Source organism: Hypanus sabinus, chromosome 9 (assembly GCF_030144855.1).
Source record: "Hypanus sabinus isolate sHypSab1 chromosome 9, sHypSab1.hap1, whole genome shotgun sequence".
Lineage (NCBI taxonomy): Eukaryota > Metazoa > Chordata > Chondrichthyes > Myliobatiformes > Dasyatidae > Hypanus > Hypanus sabinus.
The window spans coordinates 10,846,135-10,864,388 of NC_082714.1; the positions used below are offsets into that span (position 1 = coordinate 10,846,135).

The 18,254-nt window shown below is 42.9% G+C and overlaps 1 protein-coding gene across 1 annotated transcript in view; it reads right to left on the bottom strand.

The window, feature by feature from the left end:
• Positions 1-3,812: 3,812 nt before the first annotated feature.
• LOC132398968 (uncharacterized) overlaps positions 3,813-18,254 on the bottom strand; it is a 101,466-nt gene continuing 87,024 nt past the window's right edge. Inside the window, exons 15-19 of the mRNA XM_059978805.1 lie at positions 16,810-16,983; positions 9,203-9,344; positions 8,919-9,106; positions 5,589-5,730; positions 3,813-4,196 (exon numbers count right to left, since the gene is read on the bottom strand). Of these exons, the coding sequence (XP_059834788.1) occupies positions 4,018-4,196; positions 5,589-5,730; positions 8,919-9,106; positions 9,203-9,344; positions 16,810-16,983 (825 nt within the window). The 3' untranslated portion in view covers positions 3,813-4,017. The remainder of the gene's footprint in view (positions 4,197-5,588; positions 5,731-8,918; positions 9,107-9,202; positions 9,345-16,809; positions 16,984-18,254) is intronic.

An 18,254-nucleotide genomic window follows, 5' to 3' on the forward strand; every position in this document is an offset into this window, starting at 1 on the left:
AAGTAATGGCTCTGGGAATGAAGGGGTTAACATATGAGGAGCATTTGGCAGATTTGGGCCTGTATTCACTGGAATTTAGAAGAATGCAGGTTTATCTCATTGAAATCTACCGAATGTTCAAAGGACTGGATATGGTGGATGTGGAGAGGATGTTTCCTATCGTGGGGCTGTCTAGAACTAGAGGGCACAGCCTCAAAATTGAGAGGTAAACTTTTAGAATGGAGGTAAGGAGGATTTTCTTTTAGCCAGAGAGTAGTGAAGCTGTAGAATGCTCTGCCACAGACTGCTGTGGAAGTCAAGTCCGTGGGTATGATTAAGCCAGAAGTTGATCGGTCGGGATATCAAAGGACATGGCGGGAAGGCAGGTGTATGGGTTTGACTGGGATCTGGGATCAGGCACGATGGAATGGCGGAGCAGACTTGATGGGCTGAATGGCTTAATTCTGCTCCTGCGTCTTATGGTGTTACATTACAAAACTTCCCTGACTCAAGAGGCCTACCGTCCCAGGCCGTGACCGGTAAGGGGATGATCAAGCTTAGAGACAAGGACAACCATGGTCGCACCACCCCTAAATCTAAAAAAGGAATCCCATTGAAGTAGTCATGGGGACTGTAACAGATCTTCCCTAACTGTCAGGTTCCTGGAGTTTACCAACCATATGACAGTATAATCAATGTCTCCCTTTAAACAAAACTAGAAATTAACCAGCAAACTACCAAAAACTACACAGAATCTAAAGAACTGAATTCACTAATGATAGATGGAACTCGCTATGAGTTTTACCGGAGAAAGATCCACAACAATCGAGCCAAGAAGGGTTGGCATTTCTACCTGAAATTCATTCTGGAGCTCATATGAATTCAAGAACAAAATAAGATGGACTCTTCACTTCACAATAGACAGTACTGTGCAAACGTCTTAGGCACATATATGTAGCTAGTGTGCCTAAGAGTTTGCGCAGCTCTGTAATTTTAATGTGTATTGCTGTGGACTGCTGCCACAAATAAAAACAAATTTCAGAACTTTTGTGAGTGATAATCAACCTGACTTTGATAGGGTCATGATGGTGAACTGAGAGTAGGAATGTCAGGGAGAGGGTAATCATGGTTAGGAAAAGGGGAAGGGAGAGGAGAGGGAGTGGGAAGCACCAGAGAGACATTGTGTAATGATCAATAAACCAATTGTTTGGAATCAAATGATTTTGTCTGGTGTCTCCGGGCTGAATGTGACTGCACCCACACCGTCCGCTCCTCTGGGCACTCCTCCTCTGCCAGTTGTCCCACACCCATCCTGCGGCATTCCACCCTCACCATTCCCAACACCCTTTTCTCCGCCAGATTTACAACCATGCCCTCCACTCCATGATGACAAATACAGCACTGTGCAAGAATCTTAGCTTCCCTAGCTATCTGTGTCTGAGGCATTTGCACAGTCCTGTACCTCATTATTATTAATCTGGGCATTATTAACACTGCACTTTCTCTGTAGCTGTTATACTTAATTCTGAATTTTGTTACTGTTTTACCTTGTTCTACCTCAATACACTGTACAGTGAATTGCTTTGCAAGCTACGTCTGTAGAAAAATTAGCCACAAGGAATCATGGTCAGCTACGCCATGATCGCACACATCGTATGACATGGCACATAATGATGATGAGAAAAACAATTCCTGAGTGGAAAGACATGAGACTGCTGATGTTGGAATCCTTCCTGTAATGTTGTAACCAGAACTGTATGCAATACTCCAGATGTGACCCAACCAGAGTTTTCTAAAGTTACAACATAACCTCTTGGTTCTTCAACTCATTGCCTCGACTAATAAAAGCAAGTATTCCATGAGCCTTTTAAACCAGATTATTGACTTGTGTAGCCACTTTCAAGGAGCTTTGTGCTTGGTTCCCACCACTACCCTCAATCTTGTTTGCTAATTCACTGTGGATTCCATGCACCTTCATCTTCTGGAATAGCCTCCTTTGAGGAACTTGTCAAATGCCTTACTAAATCAATGCAGACAATATCTACTGCCATACCCTCATCAGCTTCTCTTGGCACCTTGTCAAAAAACACATCAAGTTGATAAGGCACTGCCAGACATGCTTAAAGCTATATGTCGGCTCTCTCTAATAAGGCTGTGGGCTTCCAAATGCTCATATATACTGTCTTTGAGAATTCTCTCCTGCAATTTTGCTACAATTGAAGTGAGATTCACCTGCCTATAATCCGCAGCATATTCCCTTGTTCTGCTGTTGCTTAGAGGTAGGATAGTAGCCACTCACCAGCTCTCTGGGACCTCACCTGAGGCTACAAAGGGCACAAATGCTCTGGACTAGCAATCACATATCTTGCTGCCTTCAATAACCTGGGATAAATCCCATGAGGCCTTAGTGACATCCTTGCTCTTTATGTAGGTATAGAATGCCATGGGATTCAACATAATCCTGCTTTTCAAGGACTTTTCATGGTCCATCCTGTCTCTTCTAATTCCCTTCTTATGTTCTTTACCGGTTTCTTTATATTCTTCATGTGCTCCGTATGATCCTAACTTCTGAAGCTTTACACACTTTTCCTTTTTGGTCTTGACCAAATTTATCACCTCCCTGGACATCCAAGGTTCCCTAATCTTTACATGCCCGTCCTTCTTCTAACAGGAACACACCGTTTCTACTCTGCAATTTATCTACAAACATCCTCCACTTGGCAGATATGGACTTGCCAGAGAAAAAGTATTCATAATTAACACTTCTTAGTTACTGCCTATTCACCTCGTAATTTGCCCTACTTCAATTTAATACTCTCCCACATGGACCATATCTATGCTTATTTATAGAATTCCTGTAAGTTCCTCTCATTGGACCACGCAAACAGAGATTTAAGAAACCTTCCTGGATAACGTTATCAAATTCAGCCCCATCTAATCCCCTTGCACTGAGAAGGTCCCAGGTTACACCAGGGAAGTTGAAATCCCTTGCGACAACAGCCCTATTATTTTTACATCTTTCATTAATCTTATTACATATCTGTTCCTCAATGTCTCAGTGCCGTTTGGGGGGGGGGGGGTTCTGCAGTTGAATCCCATCAGTGTGTTTGCACCCTTCCTATTGCAGAGATCTATCCAAATGGAGTCAAGGTTTTCTGGAGTTCTATTTTAGCCAGAGATGCTTCTTCAATTTGGCAAGATTTTGTTTGAAAGTCAGCACTCAGTTTGTACCTTGAAAACGTCCTGAAGCAGCAATGCTGTATTTATCAAATAATCCATTGTTGCATTGAGGGACATGCAGAGTATCTGTCCTGCAACCATTTATTGCACTCTGTAACACTTGCGATGAAATGCCTGGAGAAAGACTGGAAGCTGATATCCTTTGAGTGTGACACAGAAAGTTGCTGGAAAAGTGCCAGTAACACCATGAAGGATCCCATCCACCCAACTCTAAGACTGGATGTCCTACTCCCATCAAGGAAAGATTCAACATAGCATCCACAGCAGAACCAGCAGTCTCAAAAACAGTTGCTTTCACCAATCAGTCAGGCTAATCAACAACACCACCCACTAATCACACACACCAACAACCACTACTTTATCATTTCCTGTCAGAGTCATCATATGTACAGATACTCCTGTGCCCAGCATCACTTTATGGTCATATAATCAATCTATATGCAGTATATAAGTGACCTTATGTATTAAATCAATTTGTATATTTTTGTTCTTGTTTATTTTGCGCTGCATCAGATACAGGGTAACAATTATTTCATTCTCCTTTACGGTTGTGCACTGGAAATGAAATTAAACAATCTTGAATCTATCATCCACTGAACTCTGGAGTTTCCCCAGTTTTTGTGCATTTCAATCTCAGGAATTTGCAGGATGATTTGACTGAGGTTAAGAAGCCACTATTGATTATCCTTTATAATTCAGCCCCATGACAAATATCATATTTCACATAAAGATACATGTTTTTATGGTGATTATGAAAATACTGAAAGGAGAATATCAAAAGAAGTCATAAAATGCAGCTCAGCGATGAACTGCCCACACGTTCGGGTAATTTGGAATTGAAGTGAAGGCTGAATTAGACACAAGCTCCAGATTGGTAACGTTCGGAGGAACTTGAAACCTGAACCTTTGTATCAGTTTGGTAAAGAACAGGAAAAGCTCCATTCTGGCCAGGGTCTCCCCCGCACAGGCCCTGCGTCCTGCAAAACAGAGTGGCAGAACAATGTCAATTTTCAAAACAGAAAGTTATTCACCCTCAGCCCAAGACACTGAACAGTAATATTATATAATGGGAATGCAAGGTATCTGACCTAAAACAATAACTCTGTTTCTCTCTCCACTGATGCTACCTGGCTTGCCGTATGTTTTCTGCTTTCTTTTTCAATTCAAACTTCCAGCCATCTTGAGTTTGCCACAGCTCAGGCCATTGTTTGACTTTCTGTCTCCCCTCCTCACTCACCCTCCTTGTGCACCCCCTCTAGTCAAATTATCTTTCCCCATGTGTCTTTGTCACTCACTCAGCCAGCACCACCCTCATCTTTTTCATTTAGTTTCTCTTGATCACTACCCTGTCATGGACATTCCCTTTGTCCCCCAGAGCACTCCCAACTTCTCTGCAACTTCAACCATTGTTTCCCAAGTATTCCTAGTTCTACCAAAATTACATTAAGCTGAAATGTTAACTTGGTTTATCCATTGTTAACGCTGACTGACCAGTTGAGTATTTCCACAATACTGTACACTGTTTTTATGTCACAATGTGATGGTATTAGAGAGGGCATTGAGGAAATCACTGTGATGATCCCTGGTTGAGGTACATCAGTTCATGTGTAGTGTGTTTTCCCTCAGTTGGGACAGTATACGAGAAGTGTTTCTGTGCTCTGTAATATTATGAATCCACACTTAGTGGCCACTTTATGAAGTAGCTCCTGAACCTGATATTGTGGCCATTGAGTTTACGTTGTGATCTTTTACTGTTGCAGCTCATCGACTTCAAAGTTCAACATGCTGAGCATCAAAGAGATGCTCTTCTGCACACAACTGCCCATCATTGGCTGATTAGATATTTGAATTAACAAGTTAGAAACATAGAAAACCTACAGCACAATACAGGTCCTTCAGCCACAAAGCTGTGCCGAACATATCCTTACCTTCGAACTACACAGGCTTACCATAGCCCACTTTTTTTCCTAAGCTCCAATAAAATGGAGCTTTATTGTACCCGATAAAGTGGCCACTGAGCATGTCATTGCAGATTATAAAACTGAGGGGTATAAGCAGGATCACTGCCTGAGACAATAGCAGAAGCAGAGCTGTTGACAGCATTTAACAAGCATCTGGATAATCACTGAAATTGAATAGAAGATAGAATTTCCAAGTTCTGGAAGATGTGATTGATACTGATTGGTGCACAGTGGTTGGCATAGAATAGTGGGCAGAATGGCCTTTTCCATGTTTAATTACTGTGTCTTATTTTCTACCATCTATATGTGTTTGCTTTACCATCTGACATAAACATTCCTTCCTACAAATGGGTCAAGGTCAGAGGAGAAATCCCCCTAACCTGCAATCCAGTGATTTAAACTTCTTACCCATAGAAAAGGGAGCAAAGGCATCTCTCTTCACAAACTTCCCATCAGCATCCAGAAAGTTGGAAGGGTTGAAGTCATTTGGGCTTTCCCATTGAGTTTTGTCGTACAACACCGATGTTAGCAAAGGGATCACTGGTGTGCCCTAAGGAAATAATTTACAATTTACATTGTTATTGCCTTAAAGAAATATTGCTGAAAATAATTCCATTAGAATAGAATAAACAAATGTGGCAGCTATTCCACACCAGCTGCAGTCGCACCTCTTACAGATCTCCAATGTCCTTCACTCAGTCAAGGTCCATTCTGCCCTCAGCTTCATTGCATCCCGAGGCCCTGCATCGGTCAGAATCCAGCATGGATACTGTGTGCCCACAATCTACATTATACACTAGCAAGGGAAGTATGACATGGAGAGCAAGCTGTTGCCCATGTTACAGGCACCCCCTCTCCATGTAGCTCATCAATGCAATCGAACGGCAAAAACTGATAACATTTGGCATCAACAGCATCTCCTAAGTTGCCAGTCAGCATTGAGCTCAATGTAGGACTGCTTTTGGGACTCCGTCTCCGGATTGTTGCTTGAGAGTTACTCCCAAACCCTTCCCCAGGAGAGATTATAGCCACAAAGTAGTGGAGATTTGAGATCAGAGTTTTCCTTCTCTAAATGAGCTATCAACCAAGGCTGATTGGTCCCTTCTTCCCAAAGCGACTGGTTTTAAGGCACCAGTAACCACCTTTGCCCCTTCACCTGTCAGTAGGAAAGTTTCACCGGGTTTGGAGCAAAGCCACTCGTGAAGAACAGGAACTGGACTTGGTTGTCAGAGGCCATTTGGGTCACACACCATTGGGAGAATTTAATAGATAGTGTCAGATCATCCCACTATCTCTCCCGGCTATGACAACCTTAAGGGATCAACAATGCATTGACTTTTGGAATTCCCTGTCATTTTACGCCTCACTTATCTTAAAGGTCAAGTTTAGTTTATTGTTATTCAACCATAATGAAGTATATCACCAAATGACGCAATGTTCCTCCAGACCAAATGTCACAGCAGAGTACATGTAGCTCACACATAACACAAAGTAAGATCACTATTAAATTAACAAATACTACAGTGCATTTATGATGCAAGTTAAAAAGTAAACAGTGTGACACTACTGGATGTCTGTGAAAATGAACTATTGAACTACTTGGTGCTTCATGTGTGATAAGACCTGGGAGGTGGCAGGGAGTTCAGGAGTCTTATGACCTCGGGGAAGATGGTGTTTTGCATTCACACAGATCTTGGTCTAATGCTATGTTATGATCTTCCTGATGGTAGGGAGTCAACGAGATTGTTGGAGGGATGAGAAGGGTCACTGTGCTCTTGATAAATTTCTCTGATGGGTGGAAGGGAGACCCTGATGATCCTCTCAGTTGCCCTCACAATCCTTTGTCAGGGCGTGAGGTCAGTTGCCTTGTAATCCCTGTAGAAGACAGAGATACAGCTTGTCAGTACACTCACGATGGTGCTCCTGTAAAAATAGCTTAGAGTGGGGAGAGGAGTCTCAGTCACCTCAAACTCCTCAGGAAGTGGAGATGCTGTGGTCGTGTTGTAGAACCAGATGAGATGGTCCATTATATTAATTTCCAGATACTTGGTGCGGCTAATTCTCTCTATGGTTGTGGATGTGCAGCGAGAAGTTATCAACTTGAACCTTTTAAAAGTCCACAAGCATCTCTTTGGTCTTAAGCATATTGAGACTCAAGTTTTTGTGCTTGCACCATCCCACCCACCGCTCTACATCCTCTCTGCAAGCCATCTCATTGTCCTTGCTAATGATGCCAACCACTGTGTGTGAATGGTGAACTTAATAACTCAGTTTGAACAGCACCTATCAGTGCCTTCATGGCTCAACAGTGTGAACAGTAGCGAGCTGGGCACACAGCACTGGGTAGTGCCAGTGCTAGCATGAAGGAGCTGGAGACATGTCTGCCAGCATGGACTAACTGTGCCATTTCTGTAAAGAAGTATAGAATCCAGTTACACAAAGAGGTACCGAGACCCAATGAGGACAGTTTACCCAGCAGCTTTAAAGAGACAAAAGTATTAAATGCCGAGCTGAAGTCGATAAACAGCCTTTTGACATACGAGGCACCATTTTCCAGGTGGGCAGGATGGAGTAGAGGACAGAGGCTATGGCATTGCCAGTGGACTGATCTGAGTCATAGTGAACTGGAAAGGATCTTATGTAGCAGGAAGATGAGAATTCATGACTGCTCAAAAAACCACTTGCTCAAAAAAAAAAGTTAAAGTCTGTCCTGAGCCTTATAGGTTCATCAAGCCAGTGCTTATGCCGGTTTCTGTGGCATGAAGAGTACGAGACTCCTCCCTGGATAGACGCCAGTCTATTGCAAGGTTAATCCCCAGCATTCTGCCGGTACCCATTTTCAGCTGGGTGGACTGGAGCAATGGGTGGTTAGGTGCCTTGCTCAAGGACACAACTCGCTGCCTCGGCTGGGGTTTGAACTGATGGCCTTCGGATTGCTAGTTAACACCTTAACCACTTGGCTGTGCACTATGAACCACCTGCTCAAAGTACTTTATTACTGTTGAAGTCAGGGCCACTGGATGGTTGTCACTGAGGAGGTTACTGTCACTCTCTTGGTCATCAGGATGATAGTGGCCACCTTGAAGCCCGAGTGGACAGTGGACTACTCCAGAGATATGTTGAAGATGTCTGTCAGAACTTCTGTTAACATTGCAGCAGACCCTCCCAGTATGTTACCAGGCCCTACAGCTTTATATGAGTTGACATGTACTAGGGTCTCCCTCACATTCACTGAGGCTCCTCAAGGAAAAGTACCTTCTCCTCAAGGAAAAGGTGACATTCCTCACTAACACATCACTGTTTCCTGTGAAGGAAACCACGTTGGCTTTGGCCTATTTTATCATGAACCTCCAAGTAACCCAAATCATCCTTCATAATTGACTCAAACATTTTCCCAAATTTGTAAAGTCAAGCTAACTGGTCTATAATTTCCTGTGTTTACATCCCTCCCATCTGAAAGAGTGGAGTGACCTTTCCAGGGATAGAACATTCACAAAAAATATGTTAATGATACACAATGAGAACAAAAAACAAAGTCCTTTTTACTGCAAGTTGCCCTCCGTATCTCATCCCCTCACCCATGCTTCGTGCTTCCGAAAATTGAACATGTCAGTTTTAATTTTAGTTAAAATTACACACAGAAATTTTTAAAATTTAGTCACAAACAATCCATTTCACTTTCATAGAACAATTGCTGGCATATGAGAAGCAATCAGCCACTCGCTTTACCTCACGTACCTTTGGAAGGAAATATCCTTTGATGTTCACGTCCTCTGTTGTTGAGTGCATGAGGTTCAATGGTGCAACGTTAGCAAACCTCTGGATTTCGTGGATCACTGCATTGGTGTACGGCAAATTTTTACGATCTCTAGTTCTGGGAAACTGCTCAGAACCAATGACGGTGATGATTTCATCGTGGACTTTTTCTGGAACACAAGGAAATGGTTAATGCACTCAGTAGCAGGGTTAGAGCCCAGATTGTCACATGAGGAAAAAACAGTCATCAATCAGATGCTCCTCACCCTGAATCTGTGGATATTTCATCATCAATAGCATAGCCCAATGAAGTGTGTTCGAAGTTGACTCAGTCCCAGCATTAAACAGGTCGATTACTGTGCCTATCAGGTTGTTTTCATGGAAGTATGTATTTGGGTTACCTGATTCCTGTAAAAGACCATAAGACACAGGAGCAGAATTAATTCATTCAGCCCATCGAGCCTGCTCTGCAATTCCATCAAGGTGGATTTATGAACCCTCTCAATCCATTCTGCTACTTCTCCCCATAACCTTTGACACTCTTATGAACAAAGAACCCGTTAACCTACACTACAAATATACTCAATAACTTGGCCTCCACAACCACCTGCGGCAAAGAATTCCACAAACTCACCACTCTCTGGCTACAGAAATTCCTCCTCATGTCTGTTCAAAAGGGATGTCCTTGTACTCAGAGGCTGTGCCCTCTGGTCCGAAACTCCGCCACTAACGGAAACATACGCTCCACATCTAGTTCTCAATATTCACCCTTTCAAAACTCAACTGATTTCATTGAGATCTCTTCATTCAAATGCAGAATACCGGCCTAGAGCCATCGAATACTGGACTGTATTCAGGGATTCATCTTTGATCCTGGATGAGTTTGCTACAGTTGTTACCGACTTCATTAAAACCTGTGTGGATGAGTGTGTGCCTACAAAGACTTACTGTAGACTCCCAAATCAAAACCCGTGGATGAACCAGGAGGTACAGAGACTAGATCTGTGGCATTCAAGTCTGGTGACACAGGCCTGTACCAGAAAACCAGGTATGATTTGTGGAGGGCTATTGCAAGGGCGAAGAGAGAGTTTTGAACAAGTTTGGAGCTGACAACTCTGTCAAGGTTCACAAGACATTACTTCCTACAAAGTGAAACCCAATTGCATGAATGGCAACAATGCTTCTTTATCAGATGAACTCAGTGCTATCTATGCTCGCTTTAAAAGGGAGAATATAACTACAGCTGTGAAGATCTCTGCTGCACCTGATGTCCCTGTGTCACAGAGGCAGATGGTAGGTTGCCTTTAAAGAGACTGAACCCTCACAAGGCACAAGGTCCCGAGGGGTTCCCTGGTAAGAAATTGTTCTATGTTCTATGGGGTATATGGGAGGCAGGGTATATGGGAGGCAGGGTTTAAGGGTTGGCACGACATTGTGGGCCAAAGGGCCCGTACTGTGCTGTATTGCTCTATGTTCTAAGGCTCTGAAGACCTGCACCAACCAACTGGTGGTGGCAGTATTCAAGGACATTTTCAACCACTCACTGCTACAGGCAGAGGTTCCCACTTGTTTCAAAGTGGCAACAATTATACCAGTGCCTAAGAAGAATAACGTGAGCTGCCTTTATGACTATCACCCAGGAGTACTCACATCTAGAGTGATGAAATGCTTTGAGAGGTTGGTCATGACTAGACTGAACTCCTGCCTCAGTAAGGACCTGGACCCATTGTCATTTGCCAATCGCTACAATAGGTCAGCGGCAAATGCAATCTCAATGGCTCTCCACACGTCCTTAGACCATGTGGACAACACAGTTATGTCAGAATGCCGTAAATCGACTCCAGATCAGCATTTAATACCTTCTTTCCCACAATCCTGATTGAGAAGTTGCAGAACCTGGGCCTCTGTACCTCCCTCTGCAATTGGATCCTTGACTTCCTAACCAGAAGACCACAATCTGTGCGGATTGGTGATACCATTTCCTTCTCACTGGCGATCAACACTGGCGCAGCTCAGGGATGTGTGTTTAGCCCACTGCTCTACTCTCTTTATACCCATCATTGTGTGGCTAGGCACAGCTCAAATACCATCTTTTAATTTGCTGATGATACAATCATTGTTGGTGGAGACGAGAGGGTGGACGGGAGCAAGATATGCCAACTAGTGGTGGTGTCACTGCAACAACCTGGCACTCAACATCAATAAGACAAAAGAACCGACTGTGAATTTCAGGAAGGGTAGAATGAAGGAGCATATACGAATCCTTATAGAGGGATTAGAATTGCAGAGAGTGAGCAGTTTCAAGTTCCTGGGTGTCAAGATCTCTGAGGATCTAACCTGGTCCCAACATTTCAATGCAGTTATAAAGAAGGCAAGACAGCAACTATACTTCATTAGAAGTTTGAAGAAATTTGGTATGTCAACAAATACATTCAAAAACATCTATAGATGTAGTATGGAGAGCATTCTGACAGGCTGCATCACTGTCTGGTATGGGGGGGGGGTGGTTTGCTACTGCACAGGCTGAAAGAAGTAGCGGAGTGTTGAAAATTTAGTCAGCTCTACCTTGGGTATCAGCCTACAAAGTACCCAGGATATCTTCAAGGAGCGGTGCCTCAGAAAGGCAGCTTCCTTTATTAAGGACCTCCAGCACCCAGGGCATGCCCTTTTCTCATTGTTACCATCAGGAAGGAGGTACAGAAGTCTGAAAGCACACACTCAGTGATTCAGGCACAGCTTCTTCACCTCTGCCATCTGATTCCTAAATGGACATTAAATCTACCTTACTTTTGTTAAATATATATTATTTCTGTTTTTGAACAATTTTTAATCTATTCAATATATGTATACAATAATTGATTTATTTATTATTATTATTATTATTATTTCTTCCATGTGAAAGAGGTGGGGGGGAGTGGCATGTCTAATTAGTGTTACGTACTCGTGACACATGACAGTGGTGCCCTTGTCATGTGACTGGGGTTGAAGCTGTACTGGACTTGAGGTGATGGTCTTGTGATGGTGGAATGACGTCATTTTCCCGCCAGTAGAGATCATGTGATGGGTTTTTTACAGGTTATAAAAGGTAGACCCCACCCTGTGAGGAGGGGCAGTTCGTGGCTGGATTTGCCAAGTTGACTTCATGCCACTGCGTGTTTGAAGTGATGACGCAGTTTAGTTGAAGGATGAAGTTTTTATTTAATGCCTAAAGTTTAAAAGGTTAATGCCAACAGGTTCTTTATGATTCTGTTAGTTTGAGAATTAGAGGAGAGTGAAGATTCAAAGTTGGAAGTTAAAGATCGAGGAGAATCGCTTTCTACGGTGAAACGGGGGCGACCTTTGTTTGATCCTTATTTGGAAGGATTTCGTTGACTATCTTCGTGTTAATCCCTAGGTTTACCTAGAAAGGATTGAAGGTAGTGGAGAAGGAAAGGTCAGTGCCTTTAAGCCGTTCTGTTTCGTAAATTCTTCGTGGGAATTTCGACGTCGGGAATCGAAGCAAGCGACGTGAAAGAGAACTTAAATCGTCCTGTAAAGTCTCTCCTTTTAAATGGACTGTGAGCATATCGAACTTTTGGCAATATCACTTTAAGAACTGTTTTGGAATATCACTTTACGAACTGTTTGAACAGCCGCTCAGCAGCTGTTTCCGGTTACGGTAGTGTTTGTTTACTTTTGGGGGGTTTGTTTTCTGTGTTTAATAAACGTGTTGTTTTATTATAAGAAACCCTTGCCGAACTCATATATTTATTGTTGCCTGAATACGTAACATTAGGGATAGGGTCACGGCTGCAGAAAAGGAGGAAGTCATGGAGGGATGGTCTACTGACTCAGTGTGGTTGGAAATCAGAAACAGGAAAGGGGCAATAACTCTACTAGGATCCTAGAGAACACCAGTCACTAGTCACTGGCAGTCAACCAGAAAAGGCCCTTTTTATTCCCACTGGCTTCCTCCTGCCTGTCAGCTATTCTCCTATCCAGGCTAGTATCTTTCCTGTAACATCATAGGATTTTATCCTGTCATGCAATGAATGACATGCACTGCCTCTCCTTTGTCCTCCCTGCTTGTTACTTCCTCAAAGAACTCTAACAGCTTTGTCAGGCAAGAGTTCCTTTCATGGAAACCATGCTAACTTTGACTTATTTTATCATTAGTCTCCATGTACCCCAAAATCTCATCCTTAATATTAGTCTCCAACACTTTCCCAACCACTGAAGTCAGGCTAACTGGCCTATAATTTCCTTTATTTTGCCGTCCTCCCTTCTAAAAGCGTGCAGTGACATTGCAATCTTCCAGTGGTCCAGTACCAACTCTCACCTACCTATTACTCTATATAAAACTGAAAAAACTTTTGATATTCTGCTTTAGATTATCGCAACTCTGCCCTTACATTTCATCTTTTCCTTTCATAGTGTTTTTTTAGTTGCCTTTTGTTGGATTTTAACTCACCTTTGCGTGGTTTTTATGCAGTCCATAACGACCCTTGTCAGGCGCAGTTGGCCACTTCTGCTATTTGAGAACAAATTCTTCTGAGGGACATATCTATCCTGTGCCTTGTGAACTGTTCCCAAAAACTTTCACCATCTCTGCTCTGTCACCATCCCTGCCAGTATCCTCCTCCAATACACCTGGGCAGGCTCCTCTCTCATGCCTCTGTAATTTCCTTTATTCTACTGTGATACTCATACATGTGACCTATTTGACTCCCTCAAATTGCAGTATGAATTCAATTATATTATGATCACTGCCTCCTAAGGGTTCCTTTACATTAACCTCCCTAACATCTCGGTTATTACGCAACACCCAATCTAAGATAGCCTTTCCACATGTAGGCTCAAGCACAAGCTGCTCTAAATAACCATCTTGCAGGCATTCAATAAATTCCCTTTCTTGTGATCTGCCACCAACCTAATTTTCCCAATCTCCTTGCATATTGATGTCCCCGTTTGAAGTTGTGTCATTACCTTTATTCCATGCTTTTTCCAGCTCTCTTTGCAATCTCAACCACATATCTTGGGCACTTTTTGGAGGCCTATATATGATGCCCATAATGTTTGTGGTTTCTTAACTCCACCCACAAAAATTCAACATTGTGTGACCATATGTCTCCTCTTTCTAGAGATGTAATTCCATCTCTTACCAACAGTGTTTCTCCACTGCCTATACCTTCCTGCCTGTCTTATCAATGCAACATATATTCTTTGATGAGAAGATGGCAAATATGGCCTTCCTCCTATCATGACATAGTGATGCTCACAATGTTGTATCGACCAATCTGTAATTACACCATGAGTTCATCCACCTTATTCTGAATGTTCCTAATCCTCTAAGTTCCCACTACTTTTTGCCCTTTCTTTTGCTTTTATTCTGTCTTTGACCTCTCTTGTCAGCCGTGGTTGCCTCATCCTCCCTTTGGAATACCTCTTCTTTGGGATGAATCTCTCTTGCTCTCTTGCCCCTCTAGAGCAGGGGTCACCAACCTTTTTTGTACCGTGGACCAGCCAACGGGGGGGGGGGGGGCATGGCAGGTGTTAATCACGACCAGAATATAGGTAATAAGTCAACTATGAGTCACTTATAAGTGGCTAATACACTCAATTTCGTTTCTAAAAGGTTTCATTTAATTAATTTAATATTAAACACACTGCACATTTTTTCCTCACATGAATATAGTGATAAGTCAATTATAACTCACTTATAAGTCAAAAGCATCTTAACATTTTACGTAACGATTGGATATTAAACACACAGCATATTTTCCTCGTATAAACTTATAAAATCATTGCACCAGTGAGAGGACAAGGTAAGGGCTGGAGGTCCCTGTACCGGTGCTGTGGCGGTCGCAATTCGGAGAGAGCGGCTGACAAAAGTCATCAAGGGATGACCTTCAGTAGATCGCAGCGCGGTAGCTGCCCTGCTACTTACGAAACCCTGAATCTGAATTAGGTCGTCTGCAAATATTTTAGCACCGGGTTCCCCACGAACATTCGGTGTGTTAAACAAGTTTAGAGGTGGCACCCATCTGTCTGCGCTCCAGGCCGGTACCAACCGCACTTCTCGCCGGCCGCATGAGGTGGCCGGTTACCCGAGGCCAACCAGTGATCACTGGTGCGAGGGTATCACTGCGTTTAGGCGATTAATGGCCTCGTGAGCGTTCAAGTTCAACAGTGGATGTGACAGGGAATAAGGAAAGGTGCAGCTGACTCATATCATTTCCTTGCGGCCAGTAGCACATGCTTGGGGACCACTGCCCTAGAGCATCAATGAAACATATTAACCATGTAACAATTACAGCATGGAAACAGGCCATCTCGGCCCTCCTAGTCCGTGCCGAACTCTTAATCTCACCTAGTCCCACCTACCCGCACTCAGCCCATAACCCTCCACTCCTTTCCTGTCTATATACCTATCCAATTTTACCTTAAATGACACAACTGAACTGGCCTCTACTACTTCTACAGGAAGCTCATTCCACACAGCTATCACTCTCTGAGTAAAGAAATACCCCCTCATGTTTCCCTTAAACTTTTGCCCCCTAACTCTCAAATCATGTCCTCTCGTTTGAATCTCCCCTACTCTCAATGGAAACAGCCTATTCACGTCAACTCTATCTATCCCTCTCAAAATTTTAAATACCTCGGTCAAATCCCCCCTCAACCTTCTACGCTCCAATGAATAGAGACCTAACTTGTTCAACCTTTCTCCGTAACTTAAGTGCTGAAACGCAGGTAACATCCTAGTAAATCATCTCTGCACTCTCTCTAATTTATTGATATCTTTCCTATAATTCAGTGACCAGAACTGCACGCAATATTCCAAATTTGGCCTTACCAATGCCTTGTATAATTTTAACATTACATCCCAACTTCTGTACTCAATGCTTTGATTTATAAAGGCCAGCATTCCAAAAGCCTTCTTCACCACCCTATCTACATGAGACTCCACCTTCAGGGAACTATGCACTGTTATTCCTAGATCTCTCTGTTCCTCTGCATTCCTCAATGCCCTACCATTTACCCTGTATGTTCTATTTGGATTATTCCTGCCAAAATGTAGAACCTCACACTTCTCAGCATTAAACTCCATCTGCCAACATTCAGCCCATTTTTCTAACTGGCATAAATCTCCCTGCAAGCTTTGAAAACCCACCTCATTATCCACAACACCTCCTACCTTAGTATCATCGGCATACTTACTAATCCAATTTACCACCCCATCATCCAGATCATTTATGTATATTACAAACAACATTGGGCCCAAAACAGATCCCTGAGGCACCCCCGCTAGTCACCGGCCTCCATCCCGATAAACAGTTATCCACCACTACTCTCTGGCATCTCCCATCCAGCCACTGTTGAATCCATTTTATTTCTCCAGCATTAATACCTAACGACTGAACCTTCTTAACTAACCTTCCATGTGGAACTTTGTCAAAGGCTTTGCTGAAGTCCATATAGACTACATCCACTGCCTTACCCTCGTCAACATTCCTCGTAAACATCCACTGCCTTACCCTCGTCAACATTCCTCATATTATGATCATTATGTAAGTTTAATGGCTAACTCATGCTGAACAAAGCACTGAACCAGAGGTAGGTGTTTAAATCCCAACCAATATTTCTGGAAGGGAAAAGGAGTTCAAGAGTGTCATCACAAATAAATGTCACTTGTTGTCAATGAAGCACATTACAATTGTTATAACATTGTAACAGTTCAATTCTGCACAGCATATTTGACTGTGATTTCAATGAACCAGAGACAGGTGTGCAAATCTTACCGTGGTTACTGAGCGATTAAATTCCAGGTATTTAAATAAATCTGGATTTTTGTAAAGATGGTAGCATGCAAACTGTGAGCCATTTGGGAGTGTACCTGCTGCTGTTTTAACATGAACGCATCAATAAAGCTCCTTGGATCATTTGCATCCAGCGTCTGGTAGTTCTTGGTTACAAAGTTTTTGAGAAACCCAGAATTTGAATTTCGATTTTTCAGCATTTTCTTGTGTGAACCAGGTAAAAATCCCAGTATGGGAAACGTATTATAAAGCTGTAACATAAAAAAATTGCTATCAATATATTTGTCCTGAAATACAAGGAAGTCCTGATGGGTGTTTACAACCTCTCTCTATCCCAGGTATGGTTCTAGAATTCTTCAAAGCAGCCACTGTTATTCCAATCCTCAGGACATCAGCAGCAATATGTCCTAATGACTACAGACCTGTGGCACTCACTCCCATAGCTGCCAAGTGCTTGGGACAATCGGTCATGTCACATATCAAGGATGTCATGCTGGTTACCTTCGACCAGCATCAGTTTGCCTACAAGGTGAATAGGTCAACTGAAGGTGCCATTTCTATCGCCCTCCACACCGTCTTGGAACACTGAGGTCACAAAGACAGCTACGTCAGGATGTTTTTCATTAATTGCAACTCTTCCTTTAACAAAACACTACCAAACAAGAGCTGTCAAGCTCCGCAGTCAAGGTCTTGACACATCAACCTGCAATGAGATCTTGAACATCCAATTTGTTCCCAGATGGTGAATTAAGGCAAGTGCACATTAACCCCACTCACAACCCCCCCCCCAATCCTTGAACACTGGTGTCCCACAGAGGTATGTTCTGAACACAATTGTCTATTCTCTCTGCATCTATACCTGCCCTCTTGCTCATGTTACAAACTCAATCAGCACATTTGTCGACGGCACAAATGTGATTGTCCTAATCAGAAGAAATAACAGGAGGTTATTTAATAATAAATAGGGAGGAGGTGCCGAAACTCTGTCTGATTGGTGCAGGAACCAGAACCTAGCACTCAACATCAAGAAAACAAAATATGATAATTGACTTCAGGAAGGCAAGAGGTCCCGACCAAACAAGCCCTGTTATTCATAAATGGTGAGGTAGTGAAAAGGGATTCCAGCTTCACGTTTTTGTGGATTAACATCACTGAGAACTCTCTCAGCCTATCAACACAACCACGATAGTAGAGAGGGCACAGTCCACAGCAAGGAAGACTATCATGTCATGCAGCGGGATCTGGACCAACTACAAAAATAGGCTGAAAAATGGCAGATGGAATGGAATGCAGACAAGTGTGAGGAGTTGCACTTTGGGAGGACTAATCAGAGTAGGTCATACACAGTGATGGTGGGGCTCTGAAGAGTGTGGTAGGACAAAAGGATCAGGGAATATAGGTCCATCATTCATTGAAGATGGTGTCACAGGTTGATATGGTTGTAAAGAAAGCTTTTTGGCACATGGGCCTTATTAATCAATGTACTGAGTACAGGAGGTGGGATGATATGTTGATGTTGTAT